This window comes from Martes martes, assembly GCF_963455335.1.
Source record: "Martes martes genome assembly, chromosome: 3".
Classification (NCBI taxonomy): Eukaryota; Metazoa; Chordata; class Mammalia; order Carnivora; family Mustelidae; genus Martes; species Martes martes.
Window position 1 is genome coordinate 127,978,728 of NC_137890.1, and position 21,802 is coordinate 128,000,529.

Sequence of the window (21,802 nt, forward strand, 5' to 3'; positions counted from 1 at the left end):
ACAGAGTGAGAATGACCAGACAGTGTTGTGGGGAAAGGGCGGCTGGGCTAGACCACACCCCTGAGTATCCCAGGCAGGTAGGTAAGCAAGCTGCTAGACCCCCAGAAGTGCAGCAGGTGAGGAATGGGAAGGCGGCTCCTTCTGAGTTGAAGGGAGAAGGGTTGGAGCCCTTTGCTTGGAGCTGTGGCAAAGCAAGTTCCTCACTGCTGTCAGGAGACCTAACACCCCCCACCCCAACCGGATGACCACAGGCAAGGCAACCAAGTGATGGCATAACGCCATCTAGTGAGCTGGGAATGAAAGGCAAATGAGACACGGAGATACTGCTGAGGGGCCTTAGAATATGATCTGCAGATATTGAAACAACTTCTATTTATATTGCTGCTGAATTACTAGCATATAGGAGACTTGTTACGTGGGAATCACATTCCTGCATTTCTTCTATGGGAGGAGGTATTTCTGTCCCTATTTAGAGGCCAAATTTCTGTCCACTGCCCTCCTAAGTAACCTAATCACAAAATGTTCAGTCTGATATAGCAATAGGGCCATTTTTCGCTACATTTTTCGGGTACTGCTACTGGGCTCTAACACATCTGAAGCAATGGTCTCTCGAACCTTCTGCTTCCTTTCGAAAGGGCAGCAAACCTGGGCAAAGCTGGCCCCGTGGGCCAAGACAGGCCATCTTGATGTCTCTCTTTCCTCCTTCTGGCTCTCTATTTCATGAAAGGGTCTCAGAGCTCCTCTTAAGGCCTAGCTCTCTTGTCTAACCAAGATTCAGTTTTGGAAGGATGAAGTTCGTTCTTTGGTCCTACTCACTCATGCTGCTTTAGGGTTTAGGGCATGTGGACAACCACTAGTAACGCGATAATACTTGATCCGTTTTGGGATTGTTCTTGTGTATAACTTCCTTAGCATCTCATGAGGGAGAATGGGGGTGATTTATGAGGTATGAGGTAGCATTCAGGCATTCCTTCACCACCACCCCCATACCATAATACTCTTCTCCACTGCTAACAGTGCATTTTTCCACCCCACACCCTCCCCGAGGATGCTCAACCAGGAGACAACCTACTGTGGTAGAAAGATGGGATAAGGCCTTAATGTGAATGAGCTCTTCATAGATAATCTCTAGGTCATCCACGGTCCTCTGGCCAGGTCTACAAAGAGAAAAAGTAAAAAGAAAACAATGAGAAAAAAAAGTCATTGCAAAAACTTGAACTGTAGAAATGGGATTCAGGGACCAGTAATGTGTTAAGGGGATTTCTTAGGAGCAATCTCTGCAAAAAGATACTGACAAAGGGAAAGATCATGCCATTATAATCCCTAAAGGGATTTTTGAAATGAATGTGTTCCTTGATGAAAGAATGTGTACATAGTACCCTTCCCTTCCAATCTGAGGGAAGAACATCTCTACTCACATTATAATCGGCTAATTTATCTCTCACTTTGTGATGATTGCTCTAAAAAAATTGCTTTTCATTACCCTCTGAATCAATAGCTACAAAACTTGTCTTTTAACACATCTAGGAACAATTGATTTCATCAACTGGATAATTGATCCAAATGATTTGGGATCCTGTGTGATGTCTTAGCCTAACAGAAGAATGCTCCCATCGCTGTTTTGGGTTATGTAACATGCTTCCAGCATAGGGCTCAAATAGAGGGTTAATACAGACTCAACATTTTCTCTCCTGCCCTTGAGGAAATGAGAGCATGAGATGAGCAGAAGGCAAATAGTCATGTCTGGGATTAATTAGTAAGAAAGGGAGAGAAGGAAGATATACACTCTCATTTCCCAAATGAGACCCATGGATGTTCCATGGATGACCAGTCTTCCATGAGATGTCAATCAGTGTTGTACCTAAATTTTTTTCTATAAATTATTATAAAACTAATATCTAATTACCTGCCTCTAAGGATAGGATACGAAGGTGTCACTGACATTTTGGCAGAGGAGGACTGAGCAGATTCCTAATCTTCTTTTGTGTCTGTGATTTTCTGGAATCGCAAATAGTGTTTAATTATACACCAGTGATAATTGATATGATTGGTCAATAATCTGGGTTTTTTTCTGCTCTCTGCAATAGATGAAACCCTGGTGAATATGTTTTTGAAACTTAAAAAACAAACAAATTGGTTATTAATTCTCAAAGTGCTATGTGGATGGACAGGTAGCATTTATTCTCAGCTAACTGGTGCAGTCAGATATGTAACCTATTATATAACCATCAGTCTATGTATTTTGTTCTACAATTTCAACAATTTATGATATTCCTCAATGTCACTGTATGTTAAACATTTAAACCTTAATGAGGTGTTTCTGACGGTGTTTCATCCTTAATTATGTCACATTTTAAAAAGCGTTCCTTGTTCAAATAAATATGGGGGCGTGGGTGTATTGAGAAGAGCACTGGATTTTGAGTCCAAAGATCAAGTTTTAACCTCAGTGCAACCACTCACAAGCCGTGTGACATTAGTGTCAGTCTCGTCTGTAAATTGGGGACAATACCTTCCTGAGACAGGCGTGAGAGCTAAAGAAGTAGTGAATGTGAAAGTACCTGCATATTTATTTAAGCCGGGGGGGGGGCGGGAACCCAACAAACCAGCAAAGTGATATTCAAAGCTCAAACCCTTGCTTAAGAAGTTAAACAAATTTACAGATAAAGTATGAAATTTGGGCCAGCAAATTACATCTGAAAGAAGTTTCAGATGTAGTTATGGATAAGTAGTCTGAGCAATCAAAACTGAGTTGTAAATATTCTAAAATAATTGCCTGGATAAAATGATTTTGCAGCCATAGTCTATGTCATAGGAGGGACTTGACAGATCAAGTGTGGCTACCTGGAGGAAGAAAAGCTCTTTGCATACCTCCAGCATTACCTTTTGAAGGGCAGCTTTGACGTAACAAAAGAATAGGATCTTTCTTTTCTGGCATCACAGAGGGTATGTTTTCTAATCCTGACTATTCAAGGGGACAGGTATTCAATCCATGACCCAGGCAGCTTCACCTCCTGGGAAGCTTCACCAAAGAAGGACACAACCGTGTACCAACCCAGCTGGTGCTCAGGGATGGAACTCTGGAAGTGTGGGACCCAAAGACACCGAAGACAAAGCTAAGGACTTTCGGGCTCTCAGGGAGCCAGGCCTTGTCAGTAAGGGGCCTAATCTACTACTTGACTTAGACCTGGGGATTTTGAAACTGGGACCCTCGGGGATTTAAAAGTCAATTGAGTCACCTCAGCCCATCTCCCATGACAGAGGCAGTTAATGTGAAAGTCTCAGGTGGGCGTAATAGGATTATGGCTCTCGAGCACGAGGAGCAGCCCCGCTGTTCCTGCTACTTGACATCAGCGGCAAATAGCACGGACCCTCCTAGAAGCCTGGCTAAAAGGGAAAACAGTTGGCAAGCCTCATTCTCACCTCCGTGGGGAAGAAGAAAACTCAGCTGGGGAAAGAAAAGGTTGGAATTTAGCTGTAAAATCTTGACAGCTTCAAAGTTTTGGGAGCAGATCTCTGAGTTGAGGAGGAGTTTTTACGATAGTCTTGATGTGAGCACCATACCGATCAACTCTTACTGATCAAAAAAAAAAAAAGTGCTGCCTTTAGAATCTATAAATCCCATCATATTGAACGGATATTTCAGTTCTATACTGTTCATACTATACTTCAATAAAAAAATAAAATGAAAATGGTTCTATTTCATCCAAGAGTTAAGTTAGCATTAAGAACGTGGTCAGATTCTCAGTGCAGCATTTGACACAGTGGTTCAAGGCTGCTGTTGAGCCCCTCTGGGTCATCCTAGGACCTTCGCTGAGTGTGGGAGAGGAGAGGTGAAGATGGAAAAGAATGTAAAGAATTTTTGCAATCTCTTCCACTCCCTGCTGCCCCAGGCCGCTGAGCGCTGCCTGGAGTTCCCTGCTCTCCCATGCCGCTGCCCTCCTGGCTCTCTCCTGCCTTCCAAAGTGCTTCTTCTCATGCCTTCTCTGGTCTGTTGTTCTTTTGTTCACTTCCTGGGTTGTGCTACACCCCAGGGTTCTGCTGTCAGCTCTGTGCTCAGTGTGTTCTCCCTTCTCTCCCTGGGGAAAAACCCCCAACTTTTATCTATGTAATGCTGAGACCTAAATCTTTGTCTCCGAACAGATGTCCCTGAGCTCCAAGAGCTTCCTGGCCATCTCCTTCCAGATAAGCCACAGGTACCACAAGGTCAGTTGGTCCAGAAAGGCTCCCTCATTACCCCACAAGGCTCTGGGAAGGCGGACCTCAATCTACTTTCCCGGACTCCTCTGTCTCCCCTCTCTTCACCCCTTTCCTCATGGCTCTGCACTCTGCTCCAGCCATACCAGGCACCTCTGCATTCTTCCAACATGTGAGGCTTGTTCGTGCCTCCAAGACTTTCCACATGCTCCTCTCTTTGCTATATTTTGTTCTGCTGCAAGCCCAACTCAGATGTCATCTCTCCTAGCTAAAATTGGTTCTGCAACCCTTATTCTTCCATGACACATGGTCCTGCTGCTGTGGTAATTACCACATACAGACAAGAATGCTTAAATATCCATAACTCTAGTCTGCTCTTCTGAAGATAAGCAGCATCTGGTCGTGCAAAGGGCACTGGATTGGAGATCTAAATCGGGAACTTCCTAGGTACGTGATTGGTGTAATGCCTTGTTTCTGCCTCTGTAAAATGGGAATAATAAACAAGGTTGTCATAAAGATCGAATGAGTTAATATACACAAAGTATCGACACATTGGAAATACAGCCCAAGTGCAGGAAAGCATTATTACCAACTCATCAGATGAATGAACACACATGTTCTTACAATTCATGCTGAACTCAGGGTCTGCCCAAAGAAGAAGGCAGCAGTACTCTGGACCAGTTCTTGTTCTGTGGCCTAAGGGAAATGGGGGCTTGTGCTCTGCTATCCTTCCTAATGAAGGTCAAGTCAAACGAGATGCCCATGACGCAATTCACTTTTGATATGGCACGGGTTTGGGTCATGACGGATTAGTAAATTAGTAATGGATGAAGGAGATAGGATGTGAATATTGAACCTCACCTCTTCAAATCCCATAAAATGACAGAAAAGACATATTTTCTATAGGATTATAGATTTTATTCATCCAGTTGTGAGGAGGAAATCACCACATTAGACCAGCGAAAGTCACTCAGTCTAACTAAATCAAGATCAGTGGTAGCCTGGAGAGAGGTGACCATCGCAGACCAAGTAGCATTTGTGGGGCTCAGCCATTTTTTGGCCATATTTTTATCTGCCATACTAACAGTCCGATGGGAAAGGTATTTTAAAATCCAAAACAACAGCACTGAAAACAAACATGCATCACCATTACCACAAACCACAAAATAGTACTATGGGCAGACCAGAGAGTTTTAGGAATTCTTGTGTGACAGAAAGCAGAGAGGAAGAAAATGTCTGAGAAATGACTAAAGCCACCACAGCTCCACCCTCACAGAAACTACCACGAGAGGAAGACAACAGACAAGACAAGGGCAGGAGAGGGTCAGAGTGGTTCACCAAACGACAGCTTCTCTCAGGTCAGCGGGCAGTCGGCCATCTTTCCTATGCCCCACTCAGAGCAGAAGGCAGTGCAGAGTTTCCAGTCAGGCTAAAACCTAAGACCTGCTCTCTAAGACAAATGTCCAGGGACGAGCCTGGGAGAGAAGCCCTGGGCCCTCCTGCCAGGCACAGAGGAGGAAAAGCAGCTCTACCCAGAAAGGTTCCACTCCTGGGAAACTCTCCTTAGTCTGGCAACTAACAGGTGGAAGGGAGGTGGCTTCGGCTGGCCTGCTCCCCATGTGCCTCTCATAAAGTGAAGCATGCCAGGAAACATGGTCTCTGCTGCCTTCAGGGGCAGCTCTGTTGGGAATGCAGACCACACCTGTGCAGAAATCCATGTGGCGGCTTATTCTCCCCCCAGTCCTCCATTCATCGATAACCATTCCAGAGAAGCGAACGCTTCCACAGGAACTAGCTGGGTGCTGTGGAGAAACCCACGGCAGCTATTTGAAACAGAATGGAACAAAGCCTAAAAACAGTTTAGTCTCTGAGTCCTAAATAACATTCAAAATGAAAGGGAAAAAAGAAAGAAAGACACAACCCCGTGGTCTAACGTGGTCAGCGTGATCTCAGGGCAAGCCACTGTCATTTGGCCATCCACCCAGGTAGCAGTGAACTTTTCGGTCCTGTTTACAGCAGATGTTTTAATGAGGTGACAGAAGTCAGGGCTGCAAGGTGCGAGCGGACTTACTCTAAAAAATGAGTATATTCCCAGTTAATAAAGCCACAAAAGCATTTGCGGGAGGTTGGCCACGAGCAAACTCATTGATGTTCCTGGGGCGTCAGCCTATCGTTACGACTGAAAGTGGAGGGAAGTCCCGGGGAGGAGGTCAGCTGGAGCACAAGTGGCCAACCTCTGGCCACGGGAGTGAATCACAATATGAGTCCCTCTCCTGCCCCAGCTGGATCTTCTGGTTTGTGGCGGGCCTTAAGGAGAGCCAGCCCAGCCTCTCCCAAGGCCGCCAGCTCAGAGCTGCTGTGCCATCTAGCGTCTCAGGAAAGACTCACCTCTCTGCTCTTGATCTGTAGTCCTCCCCAGCCCCCACCCCACCAAAGGGCACCTGATAACAACTACAAGTGAGCCTTCCCCACCACAATCACTGCACAGAGTCACATTTTAAAAGCGGGTTACTCATGGCAAACAGTGGCAATGAAGCACCTCTCATGCTTTGGTCTTTACGGGGGTGACAGGGAAAAAAAATGGAGAAGAGATCCTGCAAATCAGACCCCAGCCTGTTCAAACAGTAATAAAAGGGTCCCAAGGACTGAAGGCAATTTGGCTTTCAAGAGTCAAGGGAACACTGTGCCCCAAGCAGGAGGAGGGAACTCCCAAGCACCTTCACAGAGTAACCGATGAGGCCGGGGAAGCGAACTGAGTCTCTCGCTGCTCTGAGTGGCAGCCGGGGGATGGACCTGGTCTTTACTTGTCCTTCTCCAGATGTCACAGGGAGAGATATTAGGCATCCCTGCTTCTTTACAAATCTGCGTGGTGCCGCATTGATGTGGATTTGTTGGATCCTGCTGTGGGAAGGCCTAGTTTCTGCAGGGGATGCATTCTGCCAGCAATGTCTAGTTACAGACAAGATAATAAAAGGGGATGGATGGAGAAGCAGTTTATACATTAAAGGATGGGAGGGCTCAGGTGATATTGGAAGCTGCTGGTAAATACAGTTTTATCAAGGAATTTATCAAGGTCAGAGACAGAGCTCCTCAGCTATTGGAATGTGGATAAAATGAGGGATTTGTCCAGACACCAAGCAGCACGTTGGCGTGGCCAGTGGTAAAATATGCTGGTGAGAAAGTAAATAACCCAGTTCTTCTAGACCTGTTGTCCAGTAGACTTTGTCCCTGGTGCGTGGGGAGAATACCCAGAAGAGTCAATGTTATAAATATTTAGTAACCCATGGTCATGCTTCAAAATAAAGGAAATGCTTTATTATTTGTTTTTCCTGAGGGGTGGGGTGGGAACGCTTTATTTTTCTTGCAACACTCCACCTCATCCCACCTGACTGTCCAGCTTTTAAGTCATTTCTCAGACTTGGAACATTTTCCAACACTCTTAAGATCTTAGATCTCACTTCTTCCACTTCTCTTAAAGGAAGTTTGGGGTCAATTCGCACCCTCTTGTCAAATAAACCAACAAAACGTGCTTCATTTCTTCACCTCCCAGGACCCTCGCTTCTTAAGACTTGGATCTTCAGGGTTGGAGCCATTCCAGGAACCTGGGGACTGGACATTTAAGGCGTCCTGCCCCGCTCTAGCTGCTCACCTCCTTGCCACACCACCACCCCTTTGCCTTATCTTTAACCCAGAAAAGAACATTTTAAGTTTACTTCCAATGAAAGTAGGCATTTTTTAGTTCTGATAGCAATGCCTGGAAACATGGGGATTCTTTCCTTCTTTGTGAGGTTAGAGATGAATACAGTCTACCATTGCAGTCAAGGGCAGATGCCTTATGAATATTTCTGAGAAATGAAGTCATCCCCATCAGGGTATGGGGTAAGTTTCCATAATTAAAGCCCCCAAGTGCTAAGTGTTTTTAGGACAATGTAATTTAAGGTTTTTCACATTTAGAAACTGAATACGTCCCCCTCCAAAAAAGAAACTGAATATGCCCAGCATTCTACAAGCAAAAGCAGTTACTACAGGGGCACACTAGAAGTTTAATATTAAACTCCTGAAAAGATGCAAGTAGAGATATCTTCCTTTAGGACACCTAAGCAGCAAGTTGAGAAAAACAAATCTGGATTGCATCAGATAGGACAGCTACTTGCTTGCCTTTGTGTATGACGCATATATATCGCAGACAGAAAATACAAACGTTTTGGGGGAGGTGCTGTGTAGATGCAGTATTACTTTTTCCTTGCAAAAATTGATTCTTAATTAATCAGGGACAGAGGGATTATGCGTATTTCTTTGGATTTCACTCCTCTTTCAATAAACACACTAGAGAGGATGAAGTTGAAGCAACATAACAGAGGAAAGAATATTCTTCATGGAAAAAAAAATGGAATGAAACTGGATTTGGAGTAAGCAGACATGAGGACTCGGTACGCAGTTCAGCCACATATACTTCTATGTGATGTCAAGGAAAGCCCTTGACATCTACTAAGCTCAATTTCTCCACATGTAAATGGTGGATAATAACATAAGTCCTGTTCATTTCAAAAAGTTGTTTTGAGGTTCAGGATGGGAGGTATATAGTTCACTATATGTACTATGTAGTGTGATTCATCTATTAATTATTAAGTTTTGTTTGTAATCCTGGCTAGTGAGTTGATGTGAATATTTTTCTAAGTAGATGATAACACTTGTATTCCATTCAGGTCTATAAGGTAATAATTGAGTAAGATGAGGTTAGTCTGTAATAATCATTTTTAAATCAAGTACCCATGACATCTTTCCTCATCAATGCTCTAAGAATAAACCCAGGAGGCCATTTTGAACCATCTTTGGCCTGAGAAAGGTGGTAGATCACAGTCAAGAACACAGATTCCGGAGCCAGACAGACCTGGACCAAATCCTGGGTCCAACACAGGGAAGTGATTCAACCCACGCCCATTTCCAAATCCACAAAATGGAGATGATATTAATATCTACCTCACAGTTCTGTTGAAAAAATTGAATTAGATTTGTTGAGCACAGTCCCTTGCATACGTGTGCTCAATAAATGTTGGTTGTGATTGAATACAACTGCATACAACTTTTCTGTTTACAGTCTGCTTGTGAGGTTGAGAGAGGGTAAGCAGGTATTCTTACACTTGCTTTGCAATTTAAGAGATTTGTAATCTGGAGATGTTAGGTACCCACTGGTGATTTGGTGAGATTAGAATCCAGGGCTCTGGAGCTCCGTCTTAACCTTCACTTTATTCAGCAGTCTCGTGGGTCAAATGCATGTGTCTCAAATGCTGTCCTTAAATTCTCATGATAGAATTAATTTTTAAGCTCAAAGAACTCACTATCTGGCATCATGTCTTTAGTCTCAGCATCTCCACAGATAGCAGAGAAATCTACTCACTGCAAACCACACCTCCCTTTAAGGCTCTTCAGTGGTCCCTGAATGGCTATAAAATACTATCCAGCGCACATAGGGTGCACAGCAGACCACCCCACCACCCCCACAATCTGACCTGGGCCAAACTTTCCTGTTCCATTTACTAGCACTCATGGTCTGGGCATTCATTCAGTGTGAAACAGCTTATTGTTCCCTGCTGGAACTTTCCTGACATCTTTCTGGCCCCAGGCCCACCCCTGCACTCCTGTCAGGCTAGGAGTTCTTTCTTTGTTCCAGGAAAAAGAGCACTATGACATTATTTTTTTTTTTGCTGCTGTAAAGAAAGGCCTTGAGAATGAGCCTAACATCCAACAAGGACTAAATGTATTAGGGACATTCAGAAGGCTGACTGCTATGCACCTATTAAATATCCTATCCTGGAAGAATATTTAAGGTTAAGGGAGAATACCACAATGTATTATTAGGGGCAAAAAGTTAGGAATTGAAAAATAACCAGAGGGATATGCACCAAAATGCTAATAATTATCTCTGGGAGATGGGATTGCAGGTGCTATTTATTTTTCTTTAACTCTTTAAGGTAGCTTCCAAATTTTCTGCAATGAACACATTGACTTTAACAATAAAAAGTCATTAAAATCTTGAGGTAATCTTATAATGAGGCCTGCTCTGTAAATGGGCAGCTACACCCATCTTCCCCTCTCCCAAATCTGAATCTCAATGGCAGTAGTCCAGTGGTTGGCTGCTTGGGCATGTAAACATGAGGGCTAAGTAATAAATTGCCTTCATAGGGGAGAGGCAACAAATCCAAACTCAAGAAATGGCCCACCTAATGCAATCATTTCTTCTGGTAAATTCTACAAGCTTTCACTTAGGGCACAGCAATCTCTCCAGAAAAAAAACAAAGGCATAGTTTGTCATGCAGTGAAAGAAAAGATTCACAATGAATTTCTCAGTTCATAAAGATTAGGGTCTGTAAGTCATGTTTCGTTTTTCATCTGATTTGTATCTGAGGATGAATTTCATAACTTTGAACATTTCTTGGCATAGCCCAACAGAAATCAAAACCCTAGGCACCACTGATTTTAGGCTTGCTAATCTGGGCTCCCCTGAGGCAGCAAATTTCCCTGTAATTATCAGGATTTCAAATTTCACACCCTCAAAACAGTTTGGACAGATAAAGACCCTATTAAAAGAGGCTCTGCTAATTTAGAGAAAATACACAGCCTCTCAAATGCCCTCTAGAGCAAGTGTGTGGAACAGCAGGTGGGGATTGCCTTAATGCAGCCAACTGATCAGATTAACACCCCCACTCCACTGAGTATTTTCTCATATCATTTAATCATCTAAATTGTTTCCTTTTAAACTTATGCCCTATAGCATATGTTAGAAAATATTAATTTATCCCATGAAATAAAGGAACTCAACTTTCTAAGTTCCTGGCCTGTTTGGAAGATTCCAGAATCTGCCAAGAATTCTCTTTCTCTGTGTGTGTGTGTGTATTCATATATCATGTCTTCGTTACACATATTTACATATTTATATATTATTTCTTTGTTATATATATATATATCCCCCCTCTTCTGCTCAGGCCAAGTAACTTAACCCTTTCCCAACTAGTTAAGCTTCTAGACTTGTAGTGAATTTCAGAACTGCAGACCTACCTTTGGCAAATGGCATCTACTTCATTTCCCTCCCACCTTTAGGCAGGTTTCAGACGGATCATGCCAAACAGTGGGACATCATATCTCACTTTTCTTGGAAGAAGAGGTTGAAGGGCATATAGGTATGACCAGAGCCCTCTTTGTGCCCTTGAAGCCTCTTTTTATCCAGTGGGCCCCTGAGCTTATAAATCCCTGCTTATCTGGTCAGGGTACATCTTTTTGCCCGTGGTCCCTATCCAAAGTCTGCTCAAAGGTAAGCAGAAAGATCATTTCTATTGGCAAGGAACTCCACTGTATCTACTTGCTGTAGGGTAACCTCTTGTCTTTAGACTTATAAACAAAGCAAAATCAAAACAATTAGCTCCAAGAGCTCATTTGAGATTTGATGGCCCTGTCTGTGAGCTACAACAACAGTACCGTCAAACTGTCACTGTTCTATAGTACTTGCCCCCCAATGCCATCCAGGTCTGCACCTGTGAAACCAGGATGGGCATTGTGAGTCACTCTGCCTGCCACCACACAAAAAGCTAATTTCACATTCAGAATGTATGTTTTTTTTTTCAATACCAATAGCAACAAGAGTATGCCAAAAAATTTCCCCTGAAGTTCTATTCTGTTTTTTAAACTACAGAACATTCTTTCATAGTCTGACAGTTAAAATGCTGCAGTTAATGTAATAAACAGAGAATTTTTCTAAGTAGCCTGTCAAAACAAGTGACATTTTTTTTTTTTTTTGCTAGCGAGTCTCAGATTCAGAACAATGGGAAGTACCTTTCAAAGCAACATCTTCATTATACAATCAAATTCTCAAAGTAATCTTCTCATCAAAGAATATTGTGTTATTTCTTTCCCAGTAATTATCAGAGTTCTGCAGCCCCTCCGGCAGTGTTGACTATTATAAAATGCAGCTGTGCTGAGTTAAAAAAAAATTGGGGGGTCCTGCCCTGGTCGATATGGAGCCAGTGCATCTCTTGCCTCCACATTTCCTAATGACTTGGCTGTCTGGGCAGTAAAAAGTCCACATTTCCAGGACCTTTGAACATGCCCTCAAGTTTCGAGGAGCAAAGTGCTCAGCTAGTCTCTTTAAGGGTAGCAATGATACTGGCAATTCTTGGTCAACTAAGCATATTTCCTTTCCACTTAGATAAAATAAAACAGAAGCTCCACAAGTCATTATCAGACTCTCCTCCAAAAGTGTGTGTGTGTGTGTGTGTGTGTGTGTGTGTGTGTGTGTGTGTAGGGTTTGAAAGTCTGTCCCCTGAGATTCCTTCTTTTTCACTTTCCCCTCTCATCTCTTAGGGGCTGTCTTTCCAACAGAAAGAAAAGGAGTACTGAGTCAGAAGAACTACCAGCTCGATTCCAATTTTGTAGTTCCACAGAACCCGGAAAGACGGGAAAACTCCCAAGGCCACCCAAGAGATGTGTCTTGGAATACTGGTGAAACCTGTACTTTCCAGTGATTGACAGGAAAAATCCAACCTTTGGAATGTAGTTTTCTCTGAAGAATCTTCAGGCTGCCAAGGATCATGCAATTCAGTGAAGAAAAGAAGCACAAGAACAAGGTTCCTATTTCTAAGGGTCACTCATGAAAACAGCTCTCAGGTTCTTGTGGGGGTGAATCAAGCAATTAGCATGAATGTTTCTGGCACACAGCAGGCACTCAGTAAATGTTTGTTGCATCAGAATCTAATTTGGGAATGCCTCCCCTACTGGATTATAAAATTTCCAAAGGCAGGAACCATTTTATTACTAAAAAAACAAAACAAAACAAAACAAAACCTCTTTGGCCCATACTCAAAAATCTCTGTGAATCGAACGGCATTTCTGCTTCCCTTGAAGCAACTGAGAGCTGAGGGCACATTAGCTGGGACTATGTATTCGTCTGACCATTCATTCACCCAGCAAATGTTAATGATAGTCTGGTGGGTGGAATGCACAGAGCTGGGAATATGGCTTTCTCTAACTTCTGTGCCAGATTAAATCCCCCTTTCCATATTATATTCTATTAATATACACTACATTTTCCTTTGTAGCATGTACAACAGCTATGATAAAATGATCCCTTGCATAACTGTTGAAGGTCTGTCTCTTGGACTAGGCAGAAAGCTCCAGCAAGGAGATGCAACCCTCTTGTTTGATGCTTCAGCCTTAGCAACTAACATAGTTTCTAAAACAAAATAGGTGTTTATCGAATATTGGTTAAATGAATGAATGAATGAATGAATGAAGTAAAATGAGATGTGTTCTTGCCTTTCAGAAACTCACAGCTTACAGAAATGTTTCTCAACAGCAGCATTAGTTTCAGGATGGCTCCTTATTGTGTAGGGTCCTAGGTCTTGTTGGGTGTGTTGAGCATCCTTTGGTCCTAGCCGCTGCCAGGTGAGTGGCAGAAGTGTGCTCCCCCAAGCGCTGATACAACCAAAACACCCTTCCCCATTTCCAAATGCCCCTTAGGAGCTGTCCCACTTCTGATTCAGAACCACTGTATGGTGTTGGCTTGAATGAAAGTGGCAGCAAGAAGTGGATGGATCCAGACAATGGGACAAAGACATGTGCAGAAGGGAGAGGGGATGCAGGCTGATGTGAAAGAAAACACAGGTTAGCACGGTGTTCATCTGAGTCCTCCATGTCCTGATGATTCTCTCGTGTCCCCTTAGCCACCCACACCTGTGATCTGCAGACACAGCACACACTGGCTGCGCAATTCTCAGATGCTACTTATAATTAGGTCAGTGAAGTCCTGGCTTTTCTGTTTGATGGTTTGGATTTTTCCATAAAATTTTTGTTTGAAGGAAGGGTTTTGAGGCTAAAAGGACCAAATCAGAATCCATGTTCTAGAGTTAAAAATGATGGTGCTAACTGGGATCAGGGTAGGCCTTTGATACACATGGTGGTAGACATGAAGACTTGAGGGAAAGTTTTGACCAAGGGGACATAATTTGACAAAAAAATAAAATACTTGAAGGAAGGAAACAGGAGCACTGAGAAGTACTGTAAGTTGGTCTAAGTGGCAGATGTTGGGGAAGTTGGTCTGAGGGACCTGGCACTTTTGGAAAGTGCCCAGTGGACATACAAGACATGCAAAGTTCAATGCTCTTGTCAAGGCCCGCTAATAAACGGAGGCTGGCCAAGCCGGTGACTCAGAGCCGACCACTCAGCGCCGACATCCATGGCTGCTGGCCCTGGTCGCAGGGTGGAGGGCCGTTTTATTCCCAGAAGAAAAACACAAGCCTGTATGTGGTGGCCTCAGAACCAAGTGCCCAGTCATCCCTTATTGAAAATGTTTCCCCCAGCTTGGGGCCGTGGCATATGCTTCTCTGTATGCCCCAGAGCAACCGGGAGAGCTCCCTGAGTAAAAGAGGAGCTCAGTAAATTCTTCATGAATCACCTGATTAAACATTTCAGAATCCTCCAACATAGCTGATGGGTTGTAACTGAAGGGGGGAGGTTTTGGCTGAGAGGGAAGGGGGAGATGGAAGGCGTTCTGATGACCCTCGTCCTCTTGCATTACAAAGAAAGGGGCTGTCGCCGTCTGGCACAGAAACTGAGCAGTTTCTGTTCGTCATCGCCCAAAGGTCGTTTAATAGGTGGACTCCGTGTTGACATCCTGAACCAACCGCTAAAAATCTGCACGGTTTTAACTCATGCGGAAGGGAAATGGAATTCTCTAGCTCAAAAATAAAACGGAAGGGGGACAAACGCTGCTGTGTCGCCCCTCAGAGCCTCTTCCTTGGGCCCTGGGTGAAGGCCCGGACTTTGGAAGGCAGCCCGGCTCCCTGGCTCCCGCCACGGCCCCGGGGACCTGTAGGGGGCGCCGGCGCGCTCTCACTCACGGTTTGCGGAGGATCATCCTCATGTGGGCGTCAGGGCCCATCTGCGACAGCAGCAGCATGGTGTCCTGCAGCTCCTCATCACACTCCTTCTTCTCCTCCTCAGTAGGCAAGGGGGCATCCTCGTGCTCGTCATCCAGAAATCGATAAAATAAATATTTGTCTTGGAAGTGGTGCTCCTGGTCCACTAGGCGGAACATGAAGGCAGACGTCACCCGGTGTCCCTCGGCCTCCCAGCCCCGTTTACCAGAAGCAAAGGGACGGTGTCGGCCGCGAGAGCCAAATGACAGCGAAGTGCTGAGCCTCCTCAGCGCCCTCCCTCCGCCTCACCCAGGGCCGTGCAGCTGGGAGACGTGACCTCCCACGCCGAGACCCGGCACCTCGCCGTCCTCTCGGACACGCCCGGCTCCAGCTCGCCCTGCCCCTGTCTGATGCGAGCCTGCCAACTTTTCGGAGATGAGCACTTTGACCCTTAAAAATTGCTCTGGTGACATTTTCTAGCACGTGGGCCCTGTGTCCCCAACAGGAAAACAACGAACTGCCAAATGATGCTCTATACTGGTTTTTGAGCCCAGACTTCAAACAACCCTACTTAATAAGGATCAGGATTCATGCCTTTCTTTCTGTGTGTGCTGTTTGTAAACATGTCTGTCTGCACTGAAAAAAAAAAAGTTAGAGTAAAATTAATTGTTTGAACAAAACTGACTAGACCAAGCTTCTAGGTCATATAACCTTAGAAGGAACAGTTGAGATTTTAAAAGTTGTTTGTTTTTTTTTTCCTCATTCCTTTTAAAGAAAAAGACTTAGATCTTGGTAGGACAGTCAGTTGGCTCAGAATCTCTCATTGCTATATCTTAAGGCTTTTAAGCCCCCTTTCAGGATGGAGCACTGACACTACAGAAAGATGCAGGGGAGGAGTAGATTCTTGCTGCTCAATATATGATCCCAGACCACAGCATGGGTGTCAGGTAGAAGTGGGCTGGCAATACAGACCCTCAAGACCCATCCCAAAGCTGCTGAATCAGAATCTGCATTCGAGCCATATGGTCATCCTGTGTGTGTACAAATTGGCTCTCCCACATGACACCACCATTAAAAGGCAGCTTTGGAATTCATTACTTTCTTTCATACCATCAGCCCAGCCACACGTTTCATTGCTCTTCATTCCGCCCCTGCATCAGGATGGCTGTGCTCAGAGTATAATCACACGATCAATGAACCGTGAATGCAAACTAATAAACATAATTGGAACTGATGCACTCTGGCCACAATTTCATTTTCCCTTCATACATTCTCCCAAGTTAGGAAGGCACAATGGAGGAACAGAGCAACCGACAGCCTCCACTTGCTGCATTTGTGTTGCTAAATGAGGATGCTAGCTCTTGTAGGCTCCTGAAGGGATCATAGTTCTTTCTTGACCATGTTGGACTGTAGCAACAACTCACGGGGGAAATGCACTTAACCCCTGCAGAGGGTTTTCCCGGGACTGTGGCTCATCTTACCGTGGTTGAGAACATTGTCCTCCACCAGCACCTGCCACATGCCCACAGCCTGAGTTCGGGAGTGGACGCATGAAGTCTGTTGCAGCATCCAGTCTACCAGCTCGGTCCCCACACAGCACTGCCTAGGGAGAGGGGGGACACAAAGGGTGGGAAGTCACCTCCTTGCAGATGAAAACTGGGAGATGGCTTTTGAAAGACCTTCCTGAAATGCTTGCATTCTTCCACCATAAGAAGTCTCGTGCCAACAAATCACGGCACGATGCAGCCTCCGGTTCTCAAATTTTCGCACAGAACAGTAAAACCACTCGGCTCACAGGGGAACCTTCCAGGCAATGAAAGAGCATTACAGACTGCAGCTCCAGGGGAGACTGAAGGTCCATGAGATGGAGAAATGACCTAGCAAGCTAATCCCAGGGACAGAAACCCTTTCGCCCTGAGCCTGTCCCAGAAAATCCCAGTGTAAAAGGAAGGCAAAGCGGAATTCTGACTTCCTTCACCTGAGCCTTGTGAGGAAGGGGTTAATGTTTGTGAGGCACTTGGAGGTGCTCCATGAAAGGCGCTGTATAAGTGCAAAATTATATAGCACTTTATATTTTCAAGTAATACTACTGATCTTCCTCAGAGGGGTGTTGGGAGAAACAAGCAATTAGCCATGCAAATCTCTTTGAAAAAAGTCCTATGTAATGAGCATCAGCACTGCGGCAGAGCCTGTCATCTGAGGAGCTCCACACGCTTTCTGTAATAGTCACACATTCACCCCCAAGTTGCCCCTCAGTGGTAAGTTTGCCGGGATGGGCAAACTCCTTGCATTAGTTAGGAAACATATAATCTCACACACACACACACACACACACACACACACACACACACACACACGAGGTGGGGTGGGAGAGAAGGGCAGGTGTTTGGGGCATGATGATTCAAAGGTGGAAATGGAATCTTGAAGCCTTAGGAGTGGATCCCACGGGACGACACAGGAAGTCACAGAGCAGCTGGGTCTGTGTCACTGGTGGCCTCCCCTCCCCAGCTAAGGATGGCACCATCTCTGGGGTGGAGTTCAGGGAGCTCCTCTCTAGTTTAACTTGGGGGAGCTTCCCGGCGCTGTGCACTTTAGGAAGAGGATTAGCCTGGGACGGGTCATGAGATACAGCAGTGGGTCTGCTACTTAGTAGCCATGTGACTAGGGCCATATCATTTAAACTCTCTGATTCTTGGTTTTCTCATCTGTAAAAAACAAAACAAACACAAAAAAACAAAACCAAAAAAAAAACAAGAAAGAAAAGATGGTATTTAAGGCCACTTCCAGTTCTAATATTCTAGGCACTCTGAGATCTGTCCAAGCTCCTGGGATGCCCGGATCCAGGTCCAACCCTAGAATATTTCACTAGGAAAATGTACAGAGAAGGCCATCAGGTTTCTAGGGCTGCCCTGAAAACAGTCTACACCCCCATAAAGAACTTCAATGAGCAAAGAGGGCACCTAGTTACTATTCATCCTAAACATATGACCTGTCAAAACATGCCTCTTCTAATTTGAGAATCTCTTAATGGGAAAAGTCATATAAAAGAATAAAAAATTAAATCCATGTGGCTTTTAAGTCAATGACTGTCTTTACTAAAAGGATCTGAGATGATCCCAGAGCACCTGGGCCCTTGTACAGGGTATGAGAATCCCACGGTCAGAAGCAGAACAAAGACACATGGTCTTGCCACTAGCATCTGAGGAATCACTGGGTTTCCCCTCCATTAATGATCTCTAGCCACTTTAGAATCAACAGCAGACCTTAGCATGGTGATTGCTGGGGTGATACTGCATCTGGGGAGACTTCAAAGCTCTAATAGTGCAGCAGTGACATAAGGAGGTGGGGAGTAGGAAGGAGAGAGATGGAACTGGGAAGTACAAGGTGTAGGGGCAAGGAACTCAAACTGGGATACAGAAAAAACAAATCATCCCTTCATCTTCCAATGGAGTCCATGGGTTATTACCAACAGATCATTAATTTGTGTCATAGGGTGTGGAATAGACACGACACCTATATTTCAGGGTTTTAAAATGTTAGCACTATGGAGCAAGAACGAGTTTATGGTTTCTGACTCCTGATTTCCATTTTGTCACAAAGATGACATATTTTAATGGAATTTCCCTAATGTAAGGCAACACTTGGAAAAGCATAGTCATATCTTAAGTCAGGAGAAAAAATAATAAAGACTTACAAAGAAAAAGGTCCTTTAGCCATATGAGATTTTGAGATTCACTTAATGAGTTAAGGTGTTCTAACTCTCTGGGAACATGTGACACATGATTTTTTTTTTTTTAACCTTTACTTCTCTTAAAATTATTGCAGTGTGTAGAGACCACAGACTCCCAAAAGAATGAACCTCTAGGGTTGGAGTTCCAAATGCAGTCATCCAAAATGGTAACTGGTAAATATCAACATGAAAAGGGCTAGATGAATAATCTGTCTTAAGAAATGGAATGTGTTGATAAGACTGAAGTGTTTCTCAAATCCTATCTCATTTCCAAAATTCCATCCAAGAAGAGGCCAATTAATGTAATAAATATACTGTCAGTTTGGGTCTTGTAAACATGTTCATGACAAGCACAAGCTGAAGAGTGTTTGTTTGCATGGAGTACAGAAAAGAGTTTTCCATGTTTTTCTTTCTCTGTCCTTGGGAAAGAGACTGGATCTTGAGGCACATGTATTCGAAGGTTCGCTGTAGGGTGAATCAGGTCTAATTTTACAGGTTCTATCATAGTTGATAGTCACTAGGAAGATATATATCCTTCATGATAACTTTAAAATTTGTCATCTAGCTTTTCCTTGTGCCTTATGAATTTGGTTCATGTGAATCAAATGGGTTGTGGCTCATGCCAGGTCTGACGGTTTCTGAAGTCATGTCTAGGCTCAATGGGAGAGTTGAGAGATTGCTGACAGAGGGTTATGAGGGTGATCCGTGGGTGAAAGGAGAGAGTGAAGGTTTGTGTGCCATACATAGACCATTCGAGTTCCTAAATCCTTGTCGAATTGAAAAAAAAAAAAAAATCAAAAGCCCAAATCAGACATGAATCTTCAGTTGACCTCCACTCTTCAGTCATCCCAGAAGATTCAGCTAAATAAGGTCTTAACTCCAGTGACAGCTGTTAACGAGTCCTTACTGTAAATGATTATAGATGTGATACAGAGTTGCATATCTCACTATATTTATACTAGAATGAAACCCTCCAGTAGAAAGTAAACTCTGTAAAGAACATTGTATAACAATTTTGTTCACTCCTGTATCCTTGGGGCTTAGAACACAATAGCATCTGGTGCCCAGTAGGTACTTAATACATTTGAGGAATGAATGAATAATAGAAGGAACTGAAGATCACTGCACTTGGACATCAACCAAGGTTGGTCGGTTTCAATCCTGGCTCTGCCACTCACTAGACTTGTGACTTGGACAAGGAAAACTATTTAATCTCTCTGAGCCTCAGTTTTATCACCTGAAAAATGGCCTAACACCTACCCACCAGGGTTGTGGTGAGGATGAAATAGGATAATGTATGGAAACTGGCCTGGTAGAGGGCTTCAAGAGTAAATAAAAAAATTAGCAATCATAAATAAAAAAATTTTTCTTCTCTTTGTTTATCACAATTAAACTAATGTCCAAGCAAACTAGTTTAGGAGTAATTGCTGGGAATATGAAGGATAATTAAAGTTAAGCAGGGATCAAAAACAAGCTTAGATGTTCCAGAACCTGGAGGATTAGAAAACAAGCTGCCCATGGATAGAAAACAAGAAAATACAAGTTTGTTCCAATTTCCCTGGACATGTGTCTGAAGGGCCCGGGGATTTGGGGTTATTGCACATACCTGTACGTCTTCAGGTGGTATTTTCTATCTCTTATCATGTGAGGTGCTCGAGAGAGAATGGCATTTCGTAAAATTTTTCCAGCCCTGAGGATCTTCTCTGAAGGGACCTGGATTTTAATCCAGTGAAAGGAGAGGAAGAAGAAGAAGGAGAAATTATATAAGGAAAAAAAAAACCAGATGAATACTTAAATCACTTTCTGACTCTGGCTTCACCAAATACAACTCATTCCCACATTTACATTGTTCACCTGTCTGACATGTCATTGTTTTATTTAAGAACTGAAACACACTGGATATTTATTGTGTCTAGAAAATGTATCCAAGGTTTCCTGATATGATGCTCTGACATACTGACCACCTCCAGCGGTTACTTAAGAAGTAACCACTTCTTAAGTTGACGGCTCATCAACCCACCTACATCCCATTACCTTGCTAATGGTGTTAGCAGGACGAAGAGGAACGTGAGGTTCAATGAGAGGTGTCTGAAAAATAAAATGTTAAGGCAAAAGAAAATTAAACAAAAAGTTCGCTAAAGAAAATTATGGGTTGGGGATAATAAGAAATATCCATTTTTATAAAACTTAAAGTAGAATTAAAAAAAAACAAGAGATAAAATCTGCCTGAATAACTTGAATGCAGAGGCATTCAAAGGGCAAAATTAGACCTTCAATTTGCCGGAATTTAAATATAAATTATTAAAAATGAAAAAAAAAACCAAACAGATAGGAATGATTAGATGTTTGCAGGCTTAATGAGAAGGGAATCAATATCTACTCAAAGCATAACAAACATCAGAGCAGAAGAAAAAGCGAAACAAGATAAACATGTATGGAGATTAAAATGACCTATCTCAGGGGATAGGGATAAAGTATTGATTTAGAATGGAAATGAGCGATTTCATCTCTGTCATGTAGTTAAGATTCTTTTTTTTTTTTTTTTGCAATTTGTAATTTTAGGAAAAAACTTTAAATTTCTAAATGATCCTTCTTGGTGGTTTTATGTACTCAAGTTCCTAGAACCCACTGGGACAGCTACTGCACCATCCCTTTCATTTGTAAAGTGGTGTACAGTTTTGAGGATTCTGTGGCTGTCAGAACAGCTCTAGGGGCTGCATGAAGCTCCCACCATTATCTACATTCTTCAGATGAAGCTGCTGAATTAGGATCCCAGGAAAATCCCTTGGTACACAGCCACATAGGTAAGTCCATTAGTGCTACCAAACCCCTCCCTTTAGTTCTCTGTAATATCTGGCAATGGCATTTCCAAATGGAGGAGAAAGATATGTGTGGCCACAGATAGTGGCAGAACCATCAATATGTAGTTTATGCTACTTCTAGAAGGTAGGAAATGACAGCATTTTTAGTT

General features: G+C 43.5%; 1 protein-coding gene across 1 annotated transcript in view; it reads right to left on the reverse strand.

Moving 5' to 3' along the window:
* RAPGEF4 (Rap guanine nucleotide exchange factor 4) overlaps positions 1-21,802 on the reverse strand; it is a 235,901-nt gene that overhangs the window by 64,660 nt on the left and 149,439 nt on the right. Inside the window, exons 6-10 of the mRNA XM_080798411.1 lie at positions 20,866-20,919; positions 20,438-20,544; positions 16,583-16,704; positions 15,084-15,267; positions 1,073-1,157 (exon numbers count right to left, since the gene is read on the reverse strand). Of these exons, the coding sequence (XP_080654537.1) occupies positions 1,073-1,157; positions 15,084-15,267; positions 16,583-16,704; positions 20,438-20,544; positions 20,866-20,919 (552 nt within the window). The remainder of the gene's footprint in view (positions 1-1,072; positions 1,158-15,083; positions 15,268-16,582; positions 16,705-20,437; positions 20,545-20,865; positions 20,920-21,802) is intronic.